Here is a 15857-nt window from a genome sequence, read left to right as displayed (position 1 = left end):
CAGTACTGCGGGGGCACACCACACACTACACCACGCCGCGCTTGGCCAGACTTCAGCGGCTCGGGCCCCCAGCGACGGAGCATCAGATGTGGGTAGAGGGATAAGGAGAGGGGGCTCCTACCGCCAGACCCCCAACTCCACCCCTTACCCCAGTCTCACCAGCACATGCCTGAGGTTTGGGCTTTTGGTGGCTCGGGGGGCGGGAGCCTTACCTCCTACCATTCCTCTCCCCACAACCAAAACCCTTCCCCTCTCCCTTCCTCTAGCCTTGCATAGACAGAAACCTCCTTTATCCACTTCCCTTCATCTTCATTTCTCGTTTCTTCTCATCCCCCTCTCCCTCGTTCTGTTTTAACTGAATTCCCCCAAACATCCCCCTGTTAGCAATGATACCATTGTCAGTGTTCCCAGCCCAGACAGAACAACAATGACGTTTCTCCCACACAACCACCCTGACTTTTGGTTGGAGGTTAGAAATTACAGATGTAACTATTCTAAGTTTTCCTTTTAATGTTCTGTCTCCCGGGCAGAGAAAGTGCTGGAAGGATGAAGCCATTTGTTTAAAACATCAATTTTCTTCTTTGGTTTTACCTCTTCCTCCTCAAGCTGAGGGTTGCCGGTTGTGGCAGTGTCACAATTCTATAGAGAGATTGAGACTGCCTGACCCGAGAGGGCATCGCCAAACAAAACCATAGTTAAACTCTTCACAGCAAGGTGAATATCTCACCAATACGGAGCAATAGTCAGTGCAAAGGTTGGCTATCTCTGTTTTTTTCCATCGACTGACTTTGTTTCCTGAACTTAATGCGTTGTCTCCATCACTGGTTGGATTTGAATAGCTGAAATTTTCCTTTTCTTTCCAGCCAGCCAATGCTGTTAAAACTTGATTCTGACCATTTAGATAATTTGGCAGAGAAATATCAGGTTCATTTTCAGCTTTTAATGCCATCTTGGAAAACATTTCAGTCTAGATGTACAAATTCCCGTGTTTCAGTGATTTGGAGTTGATCTCCAAGTTGAACCCACTAAACCCATATTTAATAAAATAAGAACATTGTCTGTCTAGGTTTCTGACTTTGTGGTCGAGACAGACATGGCAACTGAGTCAGCTGATTTGGCATTTCCTCCTCTCCTCTCTCTCCCAGAACTCTTTCTTTCTCTTTTTCCTCTCCTCCTCCAGACCCCCACTCTCCCTCTCCCTCTGCCATTGTAAAGTCTACACTCCTGCCTGGGTTGGAGACCCCTCACTCCAGTTGGCTTATTTTTAGTAATTTGTCGGCCGTGTTTTCCTTTTTAATGGCACCAAAATAAACCCCAGAGTTCCGCTGCAGTGCAGGGAAGGAGGGAGGACAGGAGGAGGGGAAGGAGGAAGAAGTAGTGTAAGGCAGGCGGGACGGGCCCAGCTGCGGGCTCTTTGATTTGCCCCGGGAAGTTGGAGGCGGCGATTGTGAGACGCGGGGCCGTGCCAGTTATCTTAACCTCCCACGCTTCAAAGACCCAGAGCCTGGGCGCCGTTGGTCTCAGTCGCTCCCCCCACCTCCCATCCCCTCCCTGGGCCAAGGAGAGAGAGAGCCAGAGCCAGGACCCGGCCTCCACTGGAACAGAGGAGCGTTTCATTTCCTGCAAAGAAGTCCAGCCGGCATTCCTGAGTGCTAACTGGGGGGAGAGGATGTGGGTAGAGGGGGAGGGGGCAGGGAAGGGGTCAAGTTGCTCCTGAATCCCGCGTTTGTGTGTTGGTGTCGGGTGGGTCTGCTATGAAGACCTGGCCTGATGCCCCCTCCTGACCCACCACCACCCAACCCCCCCAAGCCCCTCAGGCTTTTTCCCAAGACCGGAAAGACCAGGCCAGGGCTTTTCATCTTGTGGCCGGGAGGGAAGGAAAAAGCTCCCCAGGAAGGGAAGAGGGTGCTGGGGCTGAGGGCTGAGGGCTGGGCTCTCAGATCCTGGGATAAAAAGGGGGCAGTGGAGGTAAATGAACAGCGACAGAGGCTCTGTCTCTCTCTCTGCGGCCCTCCTCTCCTTGGTGCGGGAGGCTCAGGGTCAGCCGTCCCTGGAAAAGGCGTCCTCCGTCCCTTTCATCCACGTGTGGTAAAGCAATCTGGAGAGGGAGGGGGGGGGAAGAGCGTGAGTGTGTGTGGTACCAGGGTGGAGTTGCAGGGCTCAGCTGACTTCTCTACCCACAAAAACACTTCTCTGACCTCACCACAAGGGAGCAGTCCTTCCACTAATACATTTTCTATCTTTCTCTCCTCACATCTTTCACTCACTACCCGGTCGGATAGCTACCTCTGAATCTCTTCCCCCTCTCTGACTTTGATCACTGATTCCATTTGATGCTCAAAAATAACCAACACCGCCTGTCCGTCAATAACTGAAGCTAACTCTGTTAGCTACGTTCGCCACAGAACAGTATTTTGAGCAAAACCGCTTTTGTGGTTTGACAAACAATTTCCCTTGCATGGACGGGTGGATGGTGGCCGGCGGGGCTTTTTAGAAGGCCCTGTGAAGTGGACTCGAGCAGGCTGAGAAGACTCTCTCTACCTCTCCACTGCCCACACACAGCGGTGGCAGCATAAATGTCAACAAAAAGCTATAGCCTAACTAGATGGCTGGTTGCGTTCAGAGAGAGAGGGGTAGCAGTAGGTAGATGATATCAGGGTGTGAGTCAGAGAGGGGGGCAGAGCAGATTGAGCCAGCTGGGTCACAGTGACCTGATGTCAGAGAGAGATCAAAGCTAAAGCCAACCCACATCCTGTCACTAACCTTTTGACCTACTGTTCAGTCGGCAACGCCATTACTGCTCTCTGAAGACGGCAGAACTGTAGGGCTCCTTCACTCCTCCAGTGTTTGTACAGGAGGCAGAGCTAGCATTGTGAGGTTACATACATCAGAGGACGCAGCACTCAGTCACTGTATGTGGGATGTGTGAGACTGTCTGATTTCAGATGACGTTGACAGCAATGTGTTGTGGTTTCATGTTTGAGCTCCTTTTTAGTTAGTGAGGGATTTTTGAACGGGTTTATGAGTTCATTGCATCTCTCTGTTTCTGACTTGTATGAAAAAGACAGTCAGCACTCGCAAATGACGTATAACAGCAGTCACTATGGACACGTTTAGGCCCTCTGTTTTTGCCCATTGAACTGACAATGTTTCTCTCTCTGTCCTTCAGGAGGAAAACTGAACACTTTCTCCACGTCATGCAAAGCGAAGGCAGCAGCTATGGGCCTCCTGCTAGAGATGGAGGCCTGCTAGATTCCATGAACCCTCCCCCTCATCCCCAACCCCCCAAGCCTCAACTCCCGTTCTCAGAGGAATACCACCCCCCCGAACTTAACTTTACACTCCTCTCCTGCAGTGACTCTCCTATCTGATGTAGAGACTCTGAACTGAACAAGACAATCACTACTAAAGACCATCAACCAACCGCATTCAAACACCCCAGCCCCCTCACTCCCCAGTCCCTCACTCCTCACATCGAACAAAAAGATGAATCCAATGTATCGTGTTTTTTGGTTTTGTTTTCTTACAAGCAGCTTTATCTCAATCCAAGGCACTGCACTGAAAACAGTTCAGCGATTTCACATTGTCAAACACACTTAACACCTCCCCACACATACCCCAACACACAAAACACCAGTTTCTAAGTTATTTCTAAGTTATTTGCCACCTCCGTTCCTTTCCTTTGTACAGCCCACTATGTTCGACCCTCAACACTCCCCTCTCCTCTCTCTCACTGGATTTCAGACCACATGTTTGGGTTGCGGCCTGACCCACACCACCTTTTAGACTGACTGCACTATCACAAGGAAGATGGAGGGATGTCAATCACAGGTTGTCAAGGAAACATCCTCTCAAGGCTCCTATCCTCCATTTTGTTTTTATTAACGACCAGTTGGTGCAAAAAAGATCAACGTTTTATGATTATAGCTTTTACTTTTGAGTTGGAATTAATGGAATGCTTTTTTGTATTTTGAACTTGGTTTAAATTTCTTGGTGTATATTTTCAGTGATTGTTTATTTTATTTTAATTTTTTTATATATATATATATACTGGTATATATGAAAATAAGCTTTGAACACAGGAAAGCCATTTTTTTTCTTGTTAGAGTCTTGCAGAAAAATGAAAATTAAGGCTTCTTTTGATACTATTTGTAACAAATAGTGACCTTGACTCGAGTCTTGCTCAGATGTAAAATAAAGCTCAGTATGTGTACTTTTTAAAGAAACTGTCAGGATATGTCACTTTTCTTGGTATTTTTGCAGGCAACGTTAGGACAAAGGCAAGTGGTTGCTCAGAGGCCTATATTTTATTGTTCTAAACTGACATATGAAGCAGATATATATTTACCCCAGCACTTGGCAGTGTTTTTCTTTTATTGCTATCAGGGTTGGGGTCAATTCAGAAAGTAAACCAAATTCCAATTGCAATTTGACATTTTCCTCATTGGAAAGCATTGAAGAGAAGTTGGAGAATTTCAGTGTACTTCCTGAATTGACCCCAAGCCTGATTACGATGGACTTTTGTCTCTTCTCTATCTGGTAGCTAATAGTGTGGTCTTTTTGCCCATGTTGTTTATTCCATGCAAGCATTTCTGTAACATTTGATTGATTTTATGCTCTATTTTTAGTATTACTTGATTCCTTTTTTATTCATTGTCGTATTTTGAATCACTGTCATCTTGGTATAAGCACTTTGCTTCCCAAGTGGTCACATTAACAGTTTCAACATGTTTTGTTTTTTTAAAGAAAAATAAAAAGGCATTGGCTCATTTGATCTCCCGACCGGAGTTATGTGATAGAAGGTATACCTTACTTACAGGGCTGGTTTCCTGGACAGAGATTAAGCCTAGTCTTGGGCTAAACACTTATTTGAATGGGGATTCTTCATTGAGCATTGTTTTTAGTCTAGGGCTAAATCTCTGTCCAGGAAACCAGCCCAATAATCTTGTAGTGTGTGATCATTAGTAGGCCTATCATATGGTTCATATCCAGAAATGCAGCATTTGTCAACACTGCCACTTAGTGGTCTTACATAGAACTACCAAGCAGAATTATTGACTATAACTCGCATTCAAATCTTGAGGGGAAACTTCAAAAGGCTCTAAAACCGACCAATTAAAACTCCAGCAGCATACTGACTGAGGCTACGTTCATACAGTATTATGGCTATGCTAACGAAAGGGGAAATCCACATCTTGAGTATTGAAGCTGCTTGTAAAATAAATCCATGGAAAAAGGTGAGACGTGATGTCTCATCCTCCAAGATGATCAATTTAATGTCAGGATATAAAGAGGGTAATGTTTAATTTTTTTCTAATTGAATAGTAGGGATAACATCAAAGGAACTCTTGAAACAATATTGGAAATTAACAGTGGGGTTGAACAGGCAGGGGTTAAAACTGCCCGTATGCATCACTGGGTATCATTAACATTAATGGCAGTGTGTGTTGGCTGAAAGGTCCAGAGGCAAATACACTGCTCAAAAAAATTAAGGGAACACTAAAATAACACATCCTAGATCTGAATGAATGAAATAATCTTATTAAATATTTTTTTCTTTACATAGTTGAATGTGCTGACAACAAAATCACACACAAATTATCAATGAAATCAAATTTATCAACCCATGGAGGTCTGGATTTGAGTCACCCTCAAAATTAAAGTGGAAAACCACACTACAGGCTGATCCAACTTTGATGTAATGTCCTTAAAACAAGTCAGAATGAGGCTCCCGTAGTGTGTGTGGCCTCCACGTGCCTGAACCTACCTACAACGCCTGGGCATAGCTCCTGATGAGGTGGCGGATGGTCTCCTGAGGATCTCTCCCAGACTTGGAGTAAAGCATCCGCCAACTCCTGGACAGTCTGTGTGGTGCAACGTGGCGTTGGTGGATGGAGCGAGACATGATGTCCCAGATGTGCTCAATTGGATTCAGGTCTGGGGAACGGCGGGCCAGTCTAAGCATCAATGCCTTCCTCTTGCAGGAACTCGCTGACACACTCCAGCCACATGAGGTCTAGCAGTTGTCTTGCATTAGAGGAACCCAGGGCCAACCTCACCAGCATATGGTCTCACAAGGGGTCTGAGGATCTCATCTCGGTACCTAATGGCAGTCAGGCTACCTCTGGCCAGCACATGGAGGGGCTGTGCGTGCCCCCAAAAAGAAAATGCCACCCCCACACCATGACTGACCCACCGCCAAACCGGTCATGCTGGAGGATGTTGCAGGCAGCAGAACGTTCTCCCAAGTGTCTCCAGACTCTGTCACGTCTGTCACGTGCTCAGTGTGAACCTGCTTTCATCTGTGAAGAGCACAGGCGCCAGTGCCCGCGAATTTGCCAATCTTGGTGTTCTCTCGGCAAATGCCAACATCTTGCACGGTGTTGGGCTGTAAGCACAACCCCCACCTGTGGATGTCGGGCCCTCATACTCACCCTCATGGAGTCTGTTTTCTGACCGTTTGAGCAGACACATGCACATTTGTGGCCTGCTGGAGGTCATTTTGCAGGGCTCTGGCAGTGCTCTCCTGCTCCTCCTGCACAAAGGCGGAGGTAGCAGTCCTGCTGCTGGGTTGTTGCCCTCCTACGCCTCCCTCCACGTCTCCTGATGTACTGGCCTGTCTCCTGGTAGCGCCTCCATGCTCTGGACACTACGCTGACAGACACAGCAAACCTTCTTGCCACAGCTCGCATTGATGTGCCATCCTGGATGAGCTGCACTACCTGAGCCACTTGTGTGGGTTGTAGACTCCGACTCATGCTACCACTAGAGTGAAAGCACCGCCAGCATTCAAAAGTGACCAAAACATCAGCCAGGAAGCATAGGAACTGAGAAGTGGTCTGTGGTCACCACCTGCAAAACCAGTCCTTTATTGGGGGGTGTCTGGCTAATTGCCTATAATTTCCACCTGTTGTCTATTCCATTTGCACAACAGCATGTGAAATTTGTCAATCAGTGTTGCTTCCTAAGTGGACAGTTTGATTTCACAGAAGTGTGATTGACTTGGAGTTACATTGTGTTGTTTAAGTGTTCCCTTTATTTTTTGGACCAGTGTATTTACACCAGTATGTTACATAGTTGAAGGTTGCCTTGGAGTTCATCCTTCCCTGGGAAACTGTATGAATAGAACAATCTATGGGAAGCATTCGGAAAAGTCTGTTTAATGCCACAAACTACTTACAAACCACCACATGTAAAGATGACATTCAGAATATACAGTCAAAGACAGTGGATTTGAATTCATAATACCAGTCTACCATTCTTCAGGAAGGCACTGAGGTTTGTACCAGCTGCATTTCCGTTCTAGCGTTGTCAAGATGAACCAGCGTTTTCTCTATCACTCATGCCCTTATCAGTAATGGGAGGGACTACATGATCTTGTCCAATAGGAAGTGCTCATTTTCATTTCCCGTTGCAAAACATTTTGTCACGGTGTGCCTTAATGAACAGGCTCCAGCTAGTGTTGATGCTGGGGCGGGGTTACTTGTACTTGTAGAAGCCCTCTCCGGTCTTCTTGCCGAACTTGCCATCAGCCACCAGCTTGTTCAGCATCTCACTGGGCTGCATCAGAGGGTTGTCGGGATCCTTCTCAACCCAGCCTGGAATCAAGTAATCATCACAAAAACATTTCATTTGAATTTTTGCAGGTTTCACACTTCCTGCATCTGCTTCATTTTATTTGTTCAAATATTTAATCACAATTTTCAAAGACCACCGGCACCTCTCGTCCATCTTAACATTCTATAACCAAAACAGTGCTCCTCCTCTGTGCCATATGAACTGTAGTTCTTTCTATTGGCCCTATCCCTAGCTGCTAATATAGTCCTCTTAACTGGGATTGTAGTCTAATAGGAACACACTTGTGAAGCAGCCCAACACTCACCGTCAATTATGAATTTAGCTGTGTCCAGTCCTACGTAGTCCAGCAGCTCAAAGGGCCCCATGGGATACCCAGCGCCCAGCTTCATGGCAATATCAATGTCCTCCTTTGACCCGTGGCCTGACGAGAAGAGCACACAAACTCAGCCATTGATTTTGAATGAAGGGTGACATAATGGTTTCATATACAGAGCACTGTTTTTTTAACCATAGATGTTCTTACACAACCATTTGTCACATCCCTCTTGGCTCTGATGCTATTTTGATTCATATACAGGCAATCAGTTTGAATATATTTTTCAGTCATGCAGGGGTGGTGTACCTCTCTCATGTAACCTGATGGCTTCCATCATGTAGGGCACCAGCAGGCGGTTCACAATGAACCCAGGAGTGTCCTGAAGATGAACAGAACGTAGTGATGTTAGTGAACCGTTTATAACTGCAGATGATGAACATAATGTATGGTGTAATATGGTATGTGACTGTATTATCTTTAAGGTTGTACCATACTAGCGAAATACTTTATATGTATTAAAAGAAGCGAGGATCTTACTTTGCAGGACACTGGTGTCTTTCCCAGTGCTTTGCTGAAGGCGAGGAGGGAATCGAAGGTCTCCTGGCTTGTGGCTGATGTTCCAATCACCTGAAGAGGACATGTAAACAACTCAACAGCTTTCAATTGAATCTTGCTGATACATATGTTTCTAATTTAAACATCTCCATCATGACATAGAGGGAGACTATATAGAGTCTTATGATAGGGAGGGATGTCCTAAAATGTATACCGTACTGTTGATCCTTACCTCTACCAGCTTCATCATGGGGACGGGGTTGAAGAAGTGCAGCCCTCCAAATCTATCCAGCCTGCTGGTGGAGCTGGCTATGTCGGTGATGGGCAGAGAGGATGTGTTGCTGGCGAAAATGGTGTGTCTTAGAGGAACCAAACACATCAGGCAATAAGCAGCAAGCAACTCCCATGAGGTACACCCCAATTAGTAACATCAATTAGTGGGCTACACAACGCCTTTCCCTTTGAAATATTTTATTTTAATTAGAATAGTCTTAAAATAGTGTATTTTAAGCACATTTCAAGGATACCAGCATAGCTTTATAGTAAGTATAGAAAAAAAGCTCAAATGCAGATAAAGGAATTTTGATATTTAGGCTAAATATTCAAAATGGCAACCCAGAATTTACATAAACAAAAAATAATGGAGATTTCAAGTCGCAGGCAGTGGAGACAGAATAGTGCTTATGTAGTCTAGCAGGGATGGTTTGGATTCACGCTCGCTTGGTGAGTAACCTTGAGACCAAAGACGTGGGTTGGACCCACAAGCTTATGCCTAGGATTTAGCTCAGTGGGATAAGACAGTCTTGTGGCGTGTAGGAGACACAGGTTCAAGCCCTAGTCGGTCATACTTACGCTGGTGCCACTTTGTCCAGAGCACCAAAGAGGCCCTGTTTGATCTTGAGGTTCTCCACGATGGCCTCCAGCACCAAGTCTGTACTCCCCACCACAGACACCGCGTCTGTCGATATCGACACGTTGGCCATCACCTTCGCGATAAACTCTGCTCCTGCCTGAAACGTACATGATGACGGTCAAAATCCTGTTTGAATCAATGGTGTTATTAAAATGTGGTTCTTCCAACATTTCCTCATTGGAAACAGCAACATTAACATATTAGTGACCAACTTCTGGCTTGTCAGCAAACTTCTTCTTGACCACCCTCTTCAGGCTGCCCTCTATTCCCTTGGCAGATTTATTCAGGATTTCTTCATTTGTGTCAACTAGTACCACCGAATGGCCCGTTGTGGCAGCAACCTATTAGAAAGGGGGGACACAAGTGTGAGTCAGTCACGAGTGGGTGGGACTGGTGTTCCAGGTTTGATTGTCAAAAAGTCACTTTGGTGATACAACTCCTGAATTGAAGGGCCACGAAAGTAAGATATTAGGATGTTGAATGCAGAGGAAATGTCAGATAGGCACCAAAATCCCTTATATAACTAACTAGTTACAGTAGATATAGGCCAAAGTCCACCTCATGCAGCTATCTTCACAATCTGTTTTGCACTGATCAACCGGAGACAGCTTGTGATACATACTGTATTTCTTACCCAGAGATGAACAACCATTGCCATTTGTTTATAATACAAAGTTGTGTAACTCATCCCCTGCATCAGGGGAATTGCCTTGGTTGGCTTCTCAAGTGGGTATCCAGCTAGCTAATATCAAGCTAGCGGTTAACTAACCAGCAAGTAGTCGGCAAGTTCGTGCACTTCATTGCTATATTTAACTGGCTTGCAACGTTAGCTACATAGCTGGTTAGCTTACAAGCTAACTAGCTAGCTAGCTAGCTTGCAAGCTAATGTTAGCAAACAAACTTCTGTCATTAACAGTTAGCTACCTGTGCGATACCTGCACCCATCTGACCACCCCCGATGATCGTAACGTGTTTGATCGCTGCATTTCGGACTGCAGAAGAGGAGAGACCTCTGATGACTTGGTGAGTGAAGAAAGCCATGGTTTTCAAGGGGGAGAGGACCGCACCAGAATAAAGGAGCTGGCTGTGGCTGAACGTACAGGCAGACTGACACTCAGACAGCGTGGAAGGTCGTTGTAGGCAGTGGTCACGTGACTATTTAGCCCATTCCACGACCTTTCACACAGTTTTGATGAGGAGTGTTTTATTAGAGATCCCTACTATTGCTCTAATATAGGAATAAGTCAATAATAACATTGTAGTTTGATAGGATGCAATAGCACTTTCTACTGAGAAAACAAGAAGTGTGTGCAACTGTTGCATCAAAGCAAATCAAGATCATCATTTCATTTATTTTATTGCCATAATGCAATAGACAGCTCTCTTCAAAATAACTATGGTAACCTGAATGCAAATAAATCACCCATAATCCTTTCGTTTATTCCGTAACGCAGAAAGGCCTAAACTAAAACCTCAAACAGTTAATAGATATTCCAAGCTGTAATAAAATGTTCCGTTAAAATGTTCAGTTAAAACATTTAAAATTGCAAAATGTTACATTAACACACTTTTACATTCCCTGTGCACATTTTCAGCATCAAAATAAAGAAATTAAATAGCTATAAACACTGCACGGTTCCAAATGAGACAGCTCTTGTGAGAAGGTAGTAAGCAGCCCTTAATGAGTAAGATAAAACCTATAATAATATCAACATCATGGCTTCTTTGAAAACAGGTCTTTTCTATGGGTCACAGAACCTCATGATCACTGGAATCCAAGTAGTGAGTGCCCTGCCACAAGAATTATAAATCTAGTTGTTTGGATCCTGGATGCTGATTGGACGAGCAGCGTTCCAAGCCTTGCTGTATTGGCCGTCACAGACACACCTATGCCTGCTAACAGTTTCATCTGAAAATGGTCACTGCGCCTCCATAATAATATCATGCTCATGTTGCTGTCCTAATCATCTCTTGTATTTATCTCAACTCGCACATGATTTCCCCTTGCTTCCAGCATAGCATTTAATTTGGTACAGCGGGGGTTAATATAAACCTCGCTGTCTGCCCGTCCTACCTCGGCAACAATCCTACCTCGGCAACAATGTTTCATTTTTGAATTTCGATCTCTGTAGTACCATACATAGGGTGAACCGTGCCCAGACGAGACGAGACAACTTTTTCTGAGCCAGTCGAAATCACCTATCAACGTCATTATCATAAATGCTAATAGAAAAACGTTTATTGTGTTTTTGTAAACAACAGTAGACTGAAGTATTTGTTTCAGGAAAGGAATATTATATGAAAGAATTTTGGGTGAGAGCATCAAAAAAATTACCAACAAATCATGAAATAAACAAAAAACTAATTTAATTATGCATAACACAACAATAGGCATCCCCAACAAAGTTAACAGATTTTTAAAAAAAAGAAAAGATAAAAAAGGTAATAACCAACATCGTCATGATGTTAATATTTTGAGGGAACATTGCATTTTTTCTTCAAAACTGGTATCCGTTTGGTCCAGATGAACTTTAACACACTTACATTTGAGTGGCACCTGACTTTGAAAGCTTCCCAGTCACTTTCAGTTTCAAAATGCGAAATGAACACATTCTCGAAATTACCTGGATGCAGTCTTTAATGCAATACAGTTCACACTGGAAAGGACTCTACATGGCTTCCAGGACACAGCAGCTGACTGCTCTCCAGTTGGACTCAATGTCTCTATCCCCATATTATATTGTCCCTTCAGTCTGAGAAGTTGGGCCTCCAAATCCCTCCACTTCCGTTTCCTCGGTGGAGGTGCCTCACCTCTCTCTGCCATTGTGTTTTTTTTCTTCCGCCAGTGACTGACAATCTGTCAGGTGACAGATGAATAGCCAGAGAGGAGGATGGCGCACTTGCACTGCAGCATTTAGTGTCCGGTGGTAAACTACAGAGAGAGAGAATATTAAAACATTAAAAGAAAGAGCAAACAGGACACAAAACGTTTGCAAACATGACGTTCTACACCTCAGGGTAGCGTCTCACAACTTGCCAGGTGCGTCTGTCATTAATAAGCGTGCTAAAGTTAATCTGGACCAGAGGCAGGTAACCCCGGGGCCGTGATCTTGCGGATGACCTCAGCCAGGTGACGATCTGCTGAAAGGGAACAGCCAATCCGAGCTGTTGGAACCTCTTCCATAGAGCTTGGTTGAAATGAAGTAACAGCTACCGACGGTGGCTTGGTGAAACTCGGTTTCCAGTGCAGTCTTCAACAAGTTTTCAAAGTCGCAGACCACAAGTTGAGGGCGCCAGCTGTGGTGGGTCACTCGCCTGATGGCTGCTCTGATAGCTTGGAACACTTGCCTGTAGTGTCTAATGGTGCATTGCTCCATCAGCACATGTACTACAAAACCACGATGGCTCCCCAGTTTGGTTAAAATGTTTCTGTAGGGTCGAGGACAACTTTTAAAGGTACCATCTATGTAGACTGTTCTGCAACGTTGCAGCTCTGTCAGGTTTTCATTCACAAAACACCACATTATTCCCAGTCATTGTCGTAATAAAAATCGTTTTGGGTCATATGTTTCAGCCTATTGGCTCGAATGCCTACTTTCCACAGTGGAATGGGTGGCATCGCTTCAGACCTGGCTCTTTGCATGATTGATCTGATGGACTTGATTGATCTGAGGGTTTTGGTGGCCACACCACCTACCTGCCGGCCCAGTCAAACACATTCAGACAAAACCTTGCCATTGGTCCAGTCAGACCCCACCTCACTCTGCTGTAACACTCGATGGGGTTTGTGCTCTACCATTCCTCACTTGGGTATGTAAATACGGTCAGACCTCTTGTACTCATTTGGATTTGCATCTTCAGCACCTCCACTGAATGTTGTCACCCTTGGAGAGTTACATAATGACTAAAGTGGATGTAGAAATGGTTTGAACACGCTATACTTCTACTATTTTTAACATTAACGGGATTCTATTTGTTTCAGATAAAATTAGAGGCATGCTGTAGATACACCCACAAAGTCAACTTGAGTTTAGAACAGGAGTTGTCAAATGTGCTGCTAGTTTTGAAAGTTTTTGAAACAGGGAAAACCTACCACAGACAATGAACATAGTTTTTTTGATGGTTTATTGGTTTTTGCAAGGTACAAAAACGATGTTACAATAAACAAGCATCTGATCTGTTATTGATGGTGCTTATTTACTAATTCACAGGGATGGGCAAAAGTTACAAAATATAATACAAAATACAATTACAAAATACTCTAAAGAACAATGTTTCAAAATAAATTATAAAATACTTTTGCAAAGTAATTAAAATACACATCACATTTGCAAGTACTTCTACAATAAATATAATTTTTGTGTGAATGTGGTTGTTTTATCTTACCTTAGTTGAGAGATGTTCATAAATGGCCAAAATGTAAAGGTAAAAATAAACACTTGCAAAGCACACTGGGAATTATTCTAATGAGCTCAGCCCCAAATAATTTGTATTGTAATTACATTTGGCCTTGTTTGGGGACGGATATCATTAGAATAATACCTAGTTTGCTTTGCAAGTGTTCATGTTCACATAACATTTTGGTCATTTAACAGACGCTTTTATTACACCATAGTGGCATCACACTTCTCGGTAGGGGGACCTCCTATGTCTGCAAACACTTTTATGTGGGTCTAATCATAGAATTAGGTAGAACTTCTATTAATACCCATAGGGACTCTATTGCCAAATAGTGAGATCAAGTCATTTAACTTTTTTAATGTATTAGCCTACCTTTTTAATGTGTCATAAACACAACCAGTCATGATGTTTTCATCAGGTTGTCAAACAATTACTTCAAAATGCTAATTTAGGGCTACTGTTATATCAACCAGGAAATTTGGCCCATTTAGAGTTTTGTTATCATTTGTTAGTAAAATCCATTCATAATTAGATACATGCAGCTTCTCTTCATAATTACCTGCGCCTATCTAGAATCCAAATAAAGCTTCCGCTACTGAAATGTCATAATTCGATAGAATAGATCATTGTATCATCAACAATGACATTTGTAGCACTTCAAAATTTCTGCTTCTCGTGAGTACATATGGATAATGTGGAGATTTCAAATTACACCAATTTGAATGCTTCTAAAAGGGCTGAGGAACATAGGGCTGAGGGAACATAGCTGAGGAACAGAAATGAGGGAAACATGTAGGGCTGAGAAATACACAGGCCTGAGGGAACAGGGCGGAGGTAACATAGGCTGAGGGAACATAGACCATGGAATATAGGCTGAGGAAATATAGCTGAGAACAGAAGTTGAGGTAACATAGGCTACGAGAGGGAACATAGGGCGAGGTAACATAGGGCTGAGGTAACAGGGCTGAGGGGAACATGGGTTGAGGGAAATATAGGGTTGAGGCAAAGATAGGTCTGAGGGAACATAGGCCGAGGGTAACATAGGCCTGAGAGAACATAGGGCCGAGGTGAACGGGCTGAGGAAGAGAATGAGGTAAGATAGGGCTGAGGTGGCATGTGACATGGTCCCCCTGCATAGCACCAATGTTGTTTAGAACGGACTACCAGTACTTTTGCATAGCAACTATGCAAAAATAATTAAAGACTGGGTGGCATCTGTAGCAACATGACCAAAAGAACTAACAACCAGATTTTTGTCTGGACTATATCTTCTGATGGAAGAATTAAATGGAATGAATTGAATTATCAAAATAAAGTTTTCATGAAAATATGTAATTAATTGTTATTTTAATATGTTGGTAATAGTTTTATAAAAGCAATAAGGATATCGCGTCGGGCCGAACAACGTCATTTACCTGTGACTGTATTCATGACACCACTGCCTCTTGTGCCTTATGGCTTAATTACGGTACCAGGGATCGTAGTCTGTCTGGTGGCCTCACCGCCGGGGCCTCACAGTCACAGTGTATGGGCAGGGGGCCAGGGTGAGGCCAAAGCGCCCGTGCATGGGAGGAGGGGGCAGCCCCTGGGGCAGTCTGAAACTGAGGGCCTGCAGCAGGCTGGTGAACATCAGGAACAGTCGATTCCAGCCAGCTGTTCAGCCATATGCACCTGCACACCTTATGAGGGAAGAATAGAAAGAGGCACATTGAGCTGCTATTAAAAATAAGCAATGTTCACCACTACCAAGTTGAAATGAAGGTTCAATAAAAATTAACAAAATAAAAAACTCATGGTCATAATATGCAAAGTGCTAATAATCAGTAAAATGTAGAAACAAAATATTAAATGTCTAGTTGTAGTCAACTGCCCATGTATAGCCATGTATGGGTAGTGTAGACTTCAACAATTTAGAGAGTGTTAATGAATTTTTAAAACTGTTTGTGGATTTTACAGAAAATAATTATAAATGTCTACAGAGAAATGTGTTTACTTCTTAGTGTATACCAGGACACACTGAAGCCCATGCTGTAGAGTAAGCCTGGAATGAGACACACATACGCCTGTGGAGAGACTTCTTTACAGACCACTTTC

The 15857-nt window shown here is 43.9% G+C and overlaps 2 protein-coding genes and 1 non-coding gene across 14 annotated transcripts in view; 1 reads left to right on the top strand and 2 right to left on the bottom strand.

Moving 5' to 3' along the window:
* Positions 1 to 4769, top strand: part of lef1 (lymphoid enhancer-binding factor 1) — a 51240-nt gene extending 46471 nt beyond the window's left edge. For 10 of the 12 annotated variants that reach the window (XM_041895746.2, XM_041895706.2, XM_041895738.2 and 7 more), the window contains one exon: positions 3170 to 3257. Coding sequence is in view for 2 of the 12 variants with exons in the window: in XM_041895731.2 (XP_041751665.2) it covers positions 3170 to 3252 (83 nt within the window). In the remaining 10 variants the exon portion in view is untranslated. Of the gene's footprint in view, positions 1 to 3169 lie in introns of all 12 variants that reach the window. The other 2 variants (XM_041895731.2, XM_041895721.2) reach the window with 1 other exon arrangement.
* A 2371-nt stretch (positions 4770 to 7140) lies between these two features.
* Positions 7141 to 10484, bottom strand: hadh (hydroxyacyl-CoA dehydrogenase). Its single transcript, XM_041895671.2, has 8 exons — positions 10287 to 10484; positions 9575 to 9703; positions 9302 to 9459; positions 8682 to 8808; positions 8432 to 8521; positions 8201 to 8273; positions 7883 to 7999; positions 7141 to 7598 (listed from the first exon to the last, which is right to left on the bottom strand). The coding sequence occupies exons 1-8, from the start codon at positions 10401 to 10403 to the stop codon at positions 7480 to 7482; spliced, it is 930 nt and encodes a 309-aa protein (XP_041751605.1). The 5' UTR covers positions 10404 to 10484; the 3' UTR covers positions 7141 to 7479.
* Positions 10485 to 10694: 210 nt separating this feature from the next.
* On the bottom strand, positions 10695 to 15412 carry LOC121580670. The gene is made up of 2 exons (XR_006658087.1): positions 15179 to 15412; positions 10695 to 12294 (listed from the first exon to the last, which is right to left on the bottom strand). It is a non-coding gene; the product is annotated as an uncharacterized LOC121580670 (transcript).
* Positions 15413 to 15857: the final 445 nt, after the last annotated feature.

This window comes from Coregonus clupeaformis, unplaced genomic scaffold, assembly GCF_020615455.1.
Source record: "Coregonus clupeaformis isolate EN_2021a unplaced genomic scaffold, ASM2061545v1 scaf0034, whole genome shotgun sequence".
In the NCBI taxonomy this organism is placed as follows: Eukaryota; Metazoa; Chordata; class Actinopteri; order Salmoniformes; family Salmonidae; genus Coregonus; species Coregonus clupeaformis.
The sequence above is the reverse complement of the archived record's forward strand: the minus strand, read 5'-3'. Positions and strand labels throughout refer to the sequence as shown.

Coding starts and splice junctions, on each gene's coding strand:
- hadh (XM_041895671.2), bottom strand. CDS start 10,403: ATGGCTTTCTTCACTCACCAAGTCATCAGAGGTCTCTCCTCTTCTGCA. Junction 9,704..10,286: donor TGGGTGCAGGTATCGCACAG/GTAGCTAACTGT, acceptor CCTTTCTAATAG/GTTGCTGCCACAACGGGCCA. Junction 8,000..8,200: donor CATCAGGTTACATGAGAGAG/GTACACCACCCC, acceptor TCTTCTCGTCAG/GCCACGGGTCAAAGGAGGAC.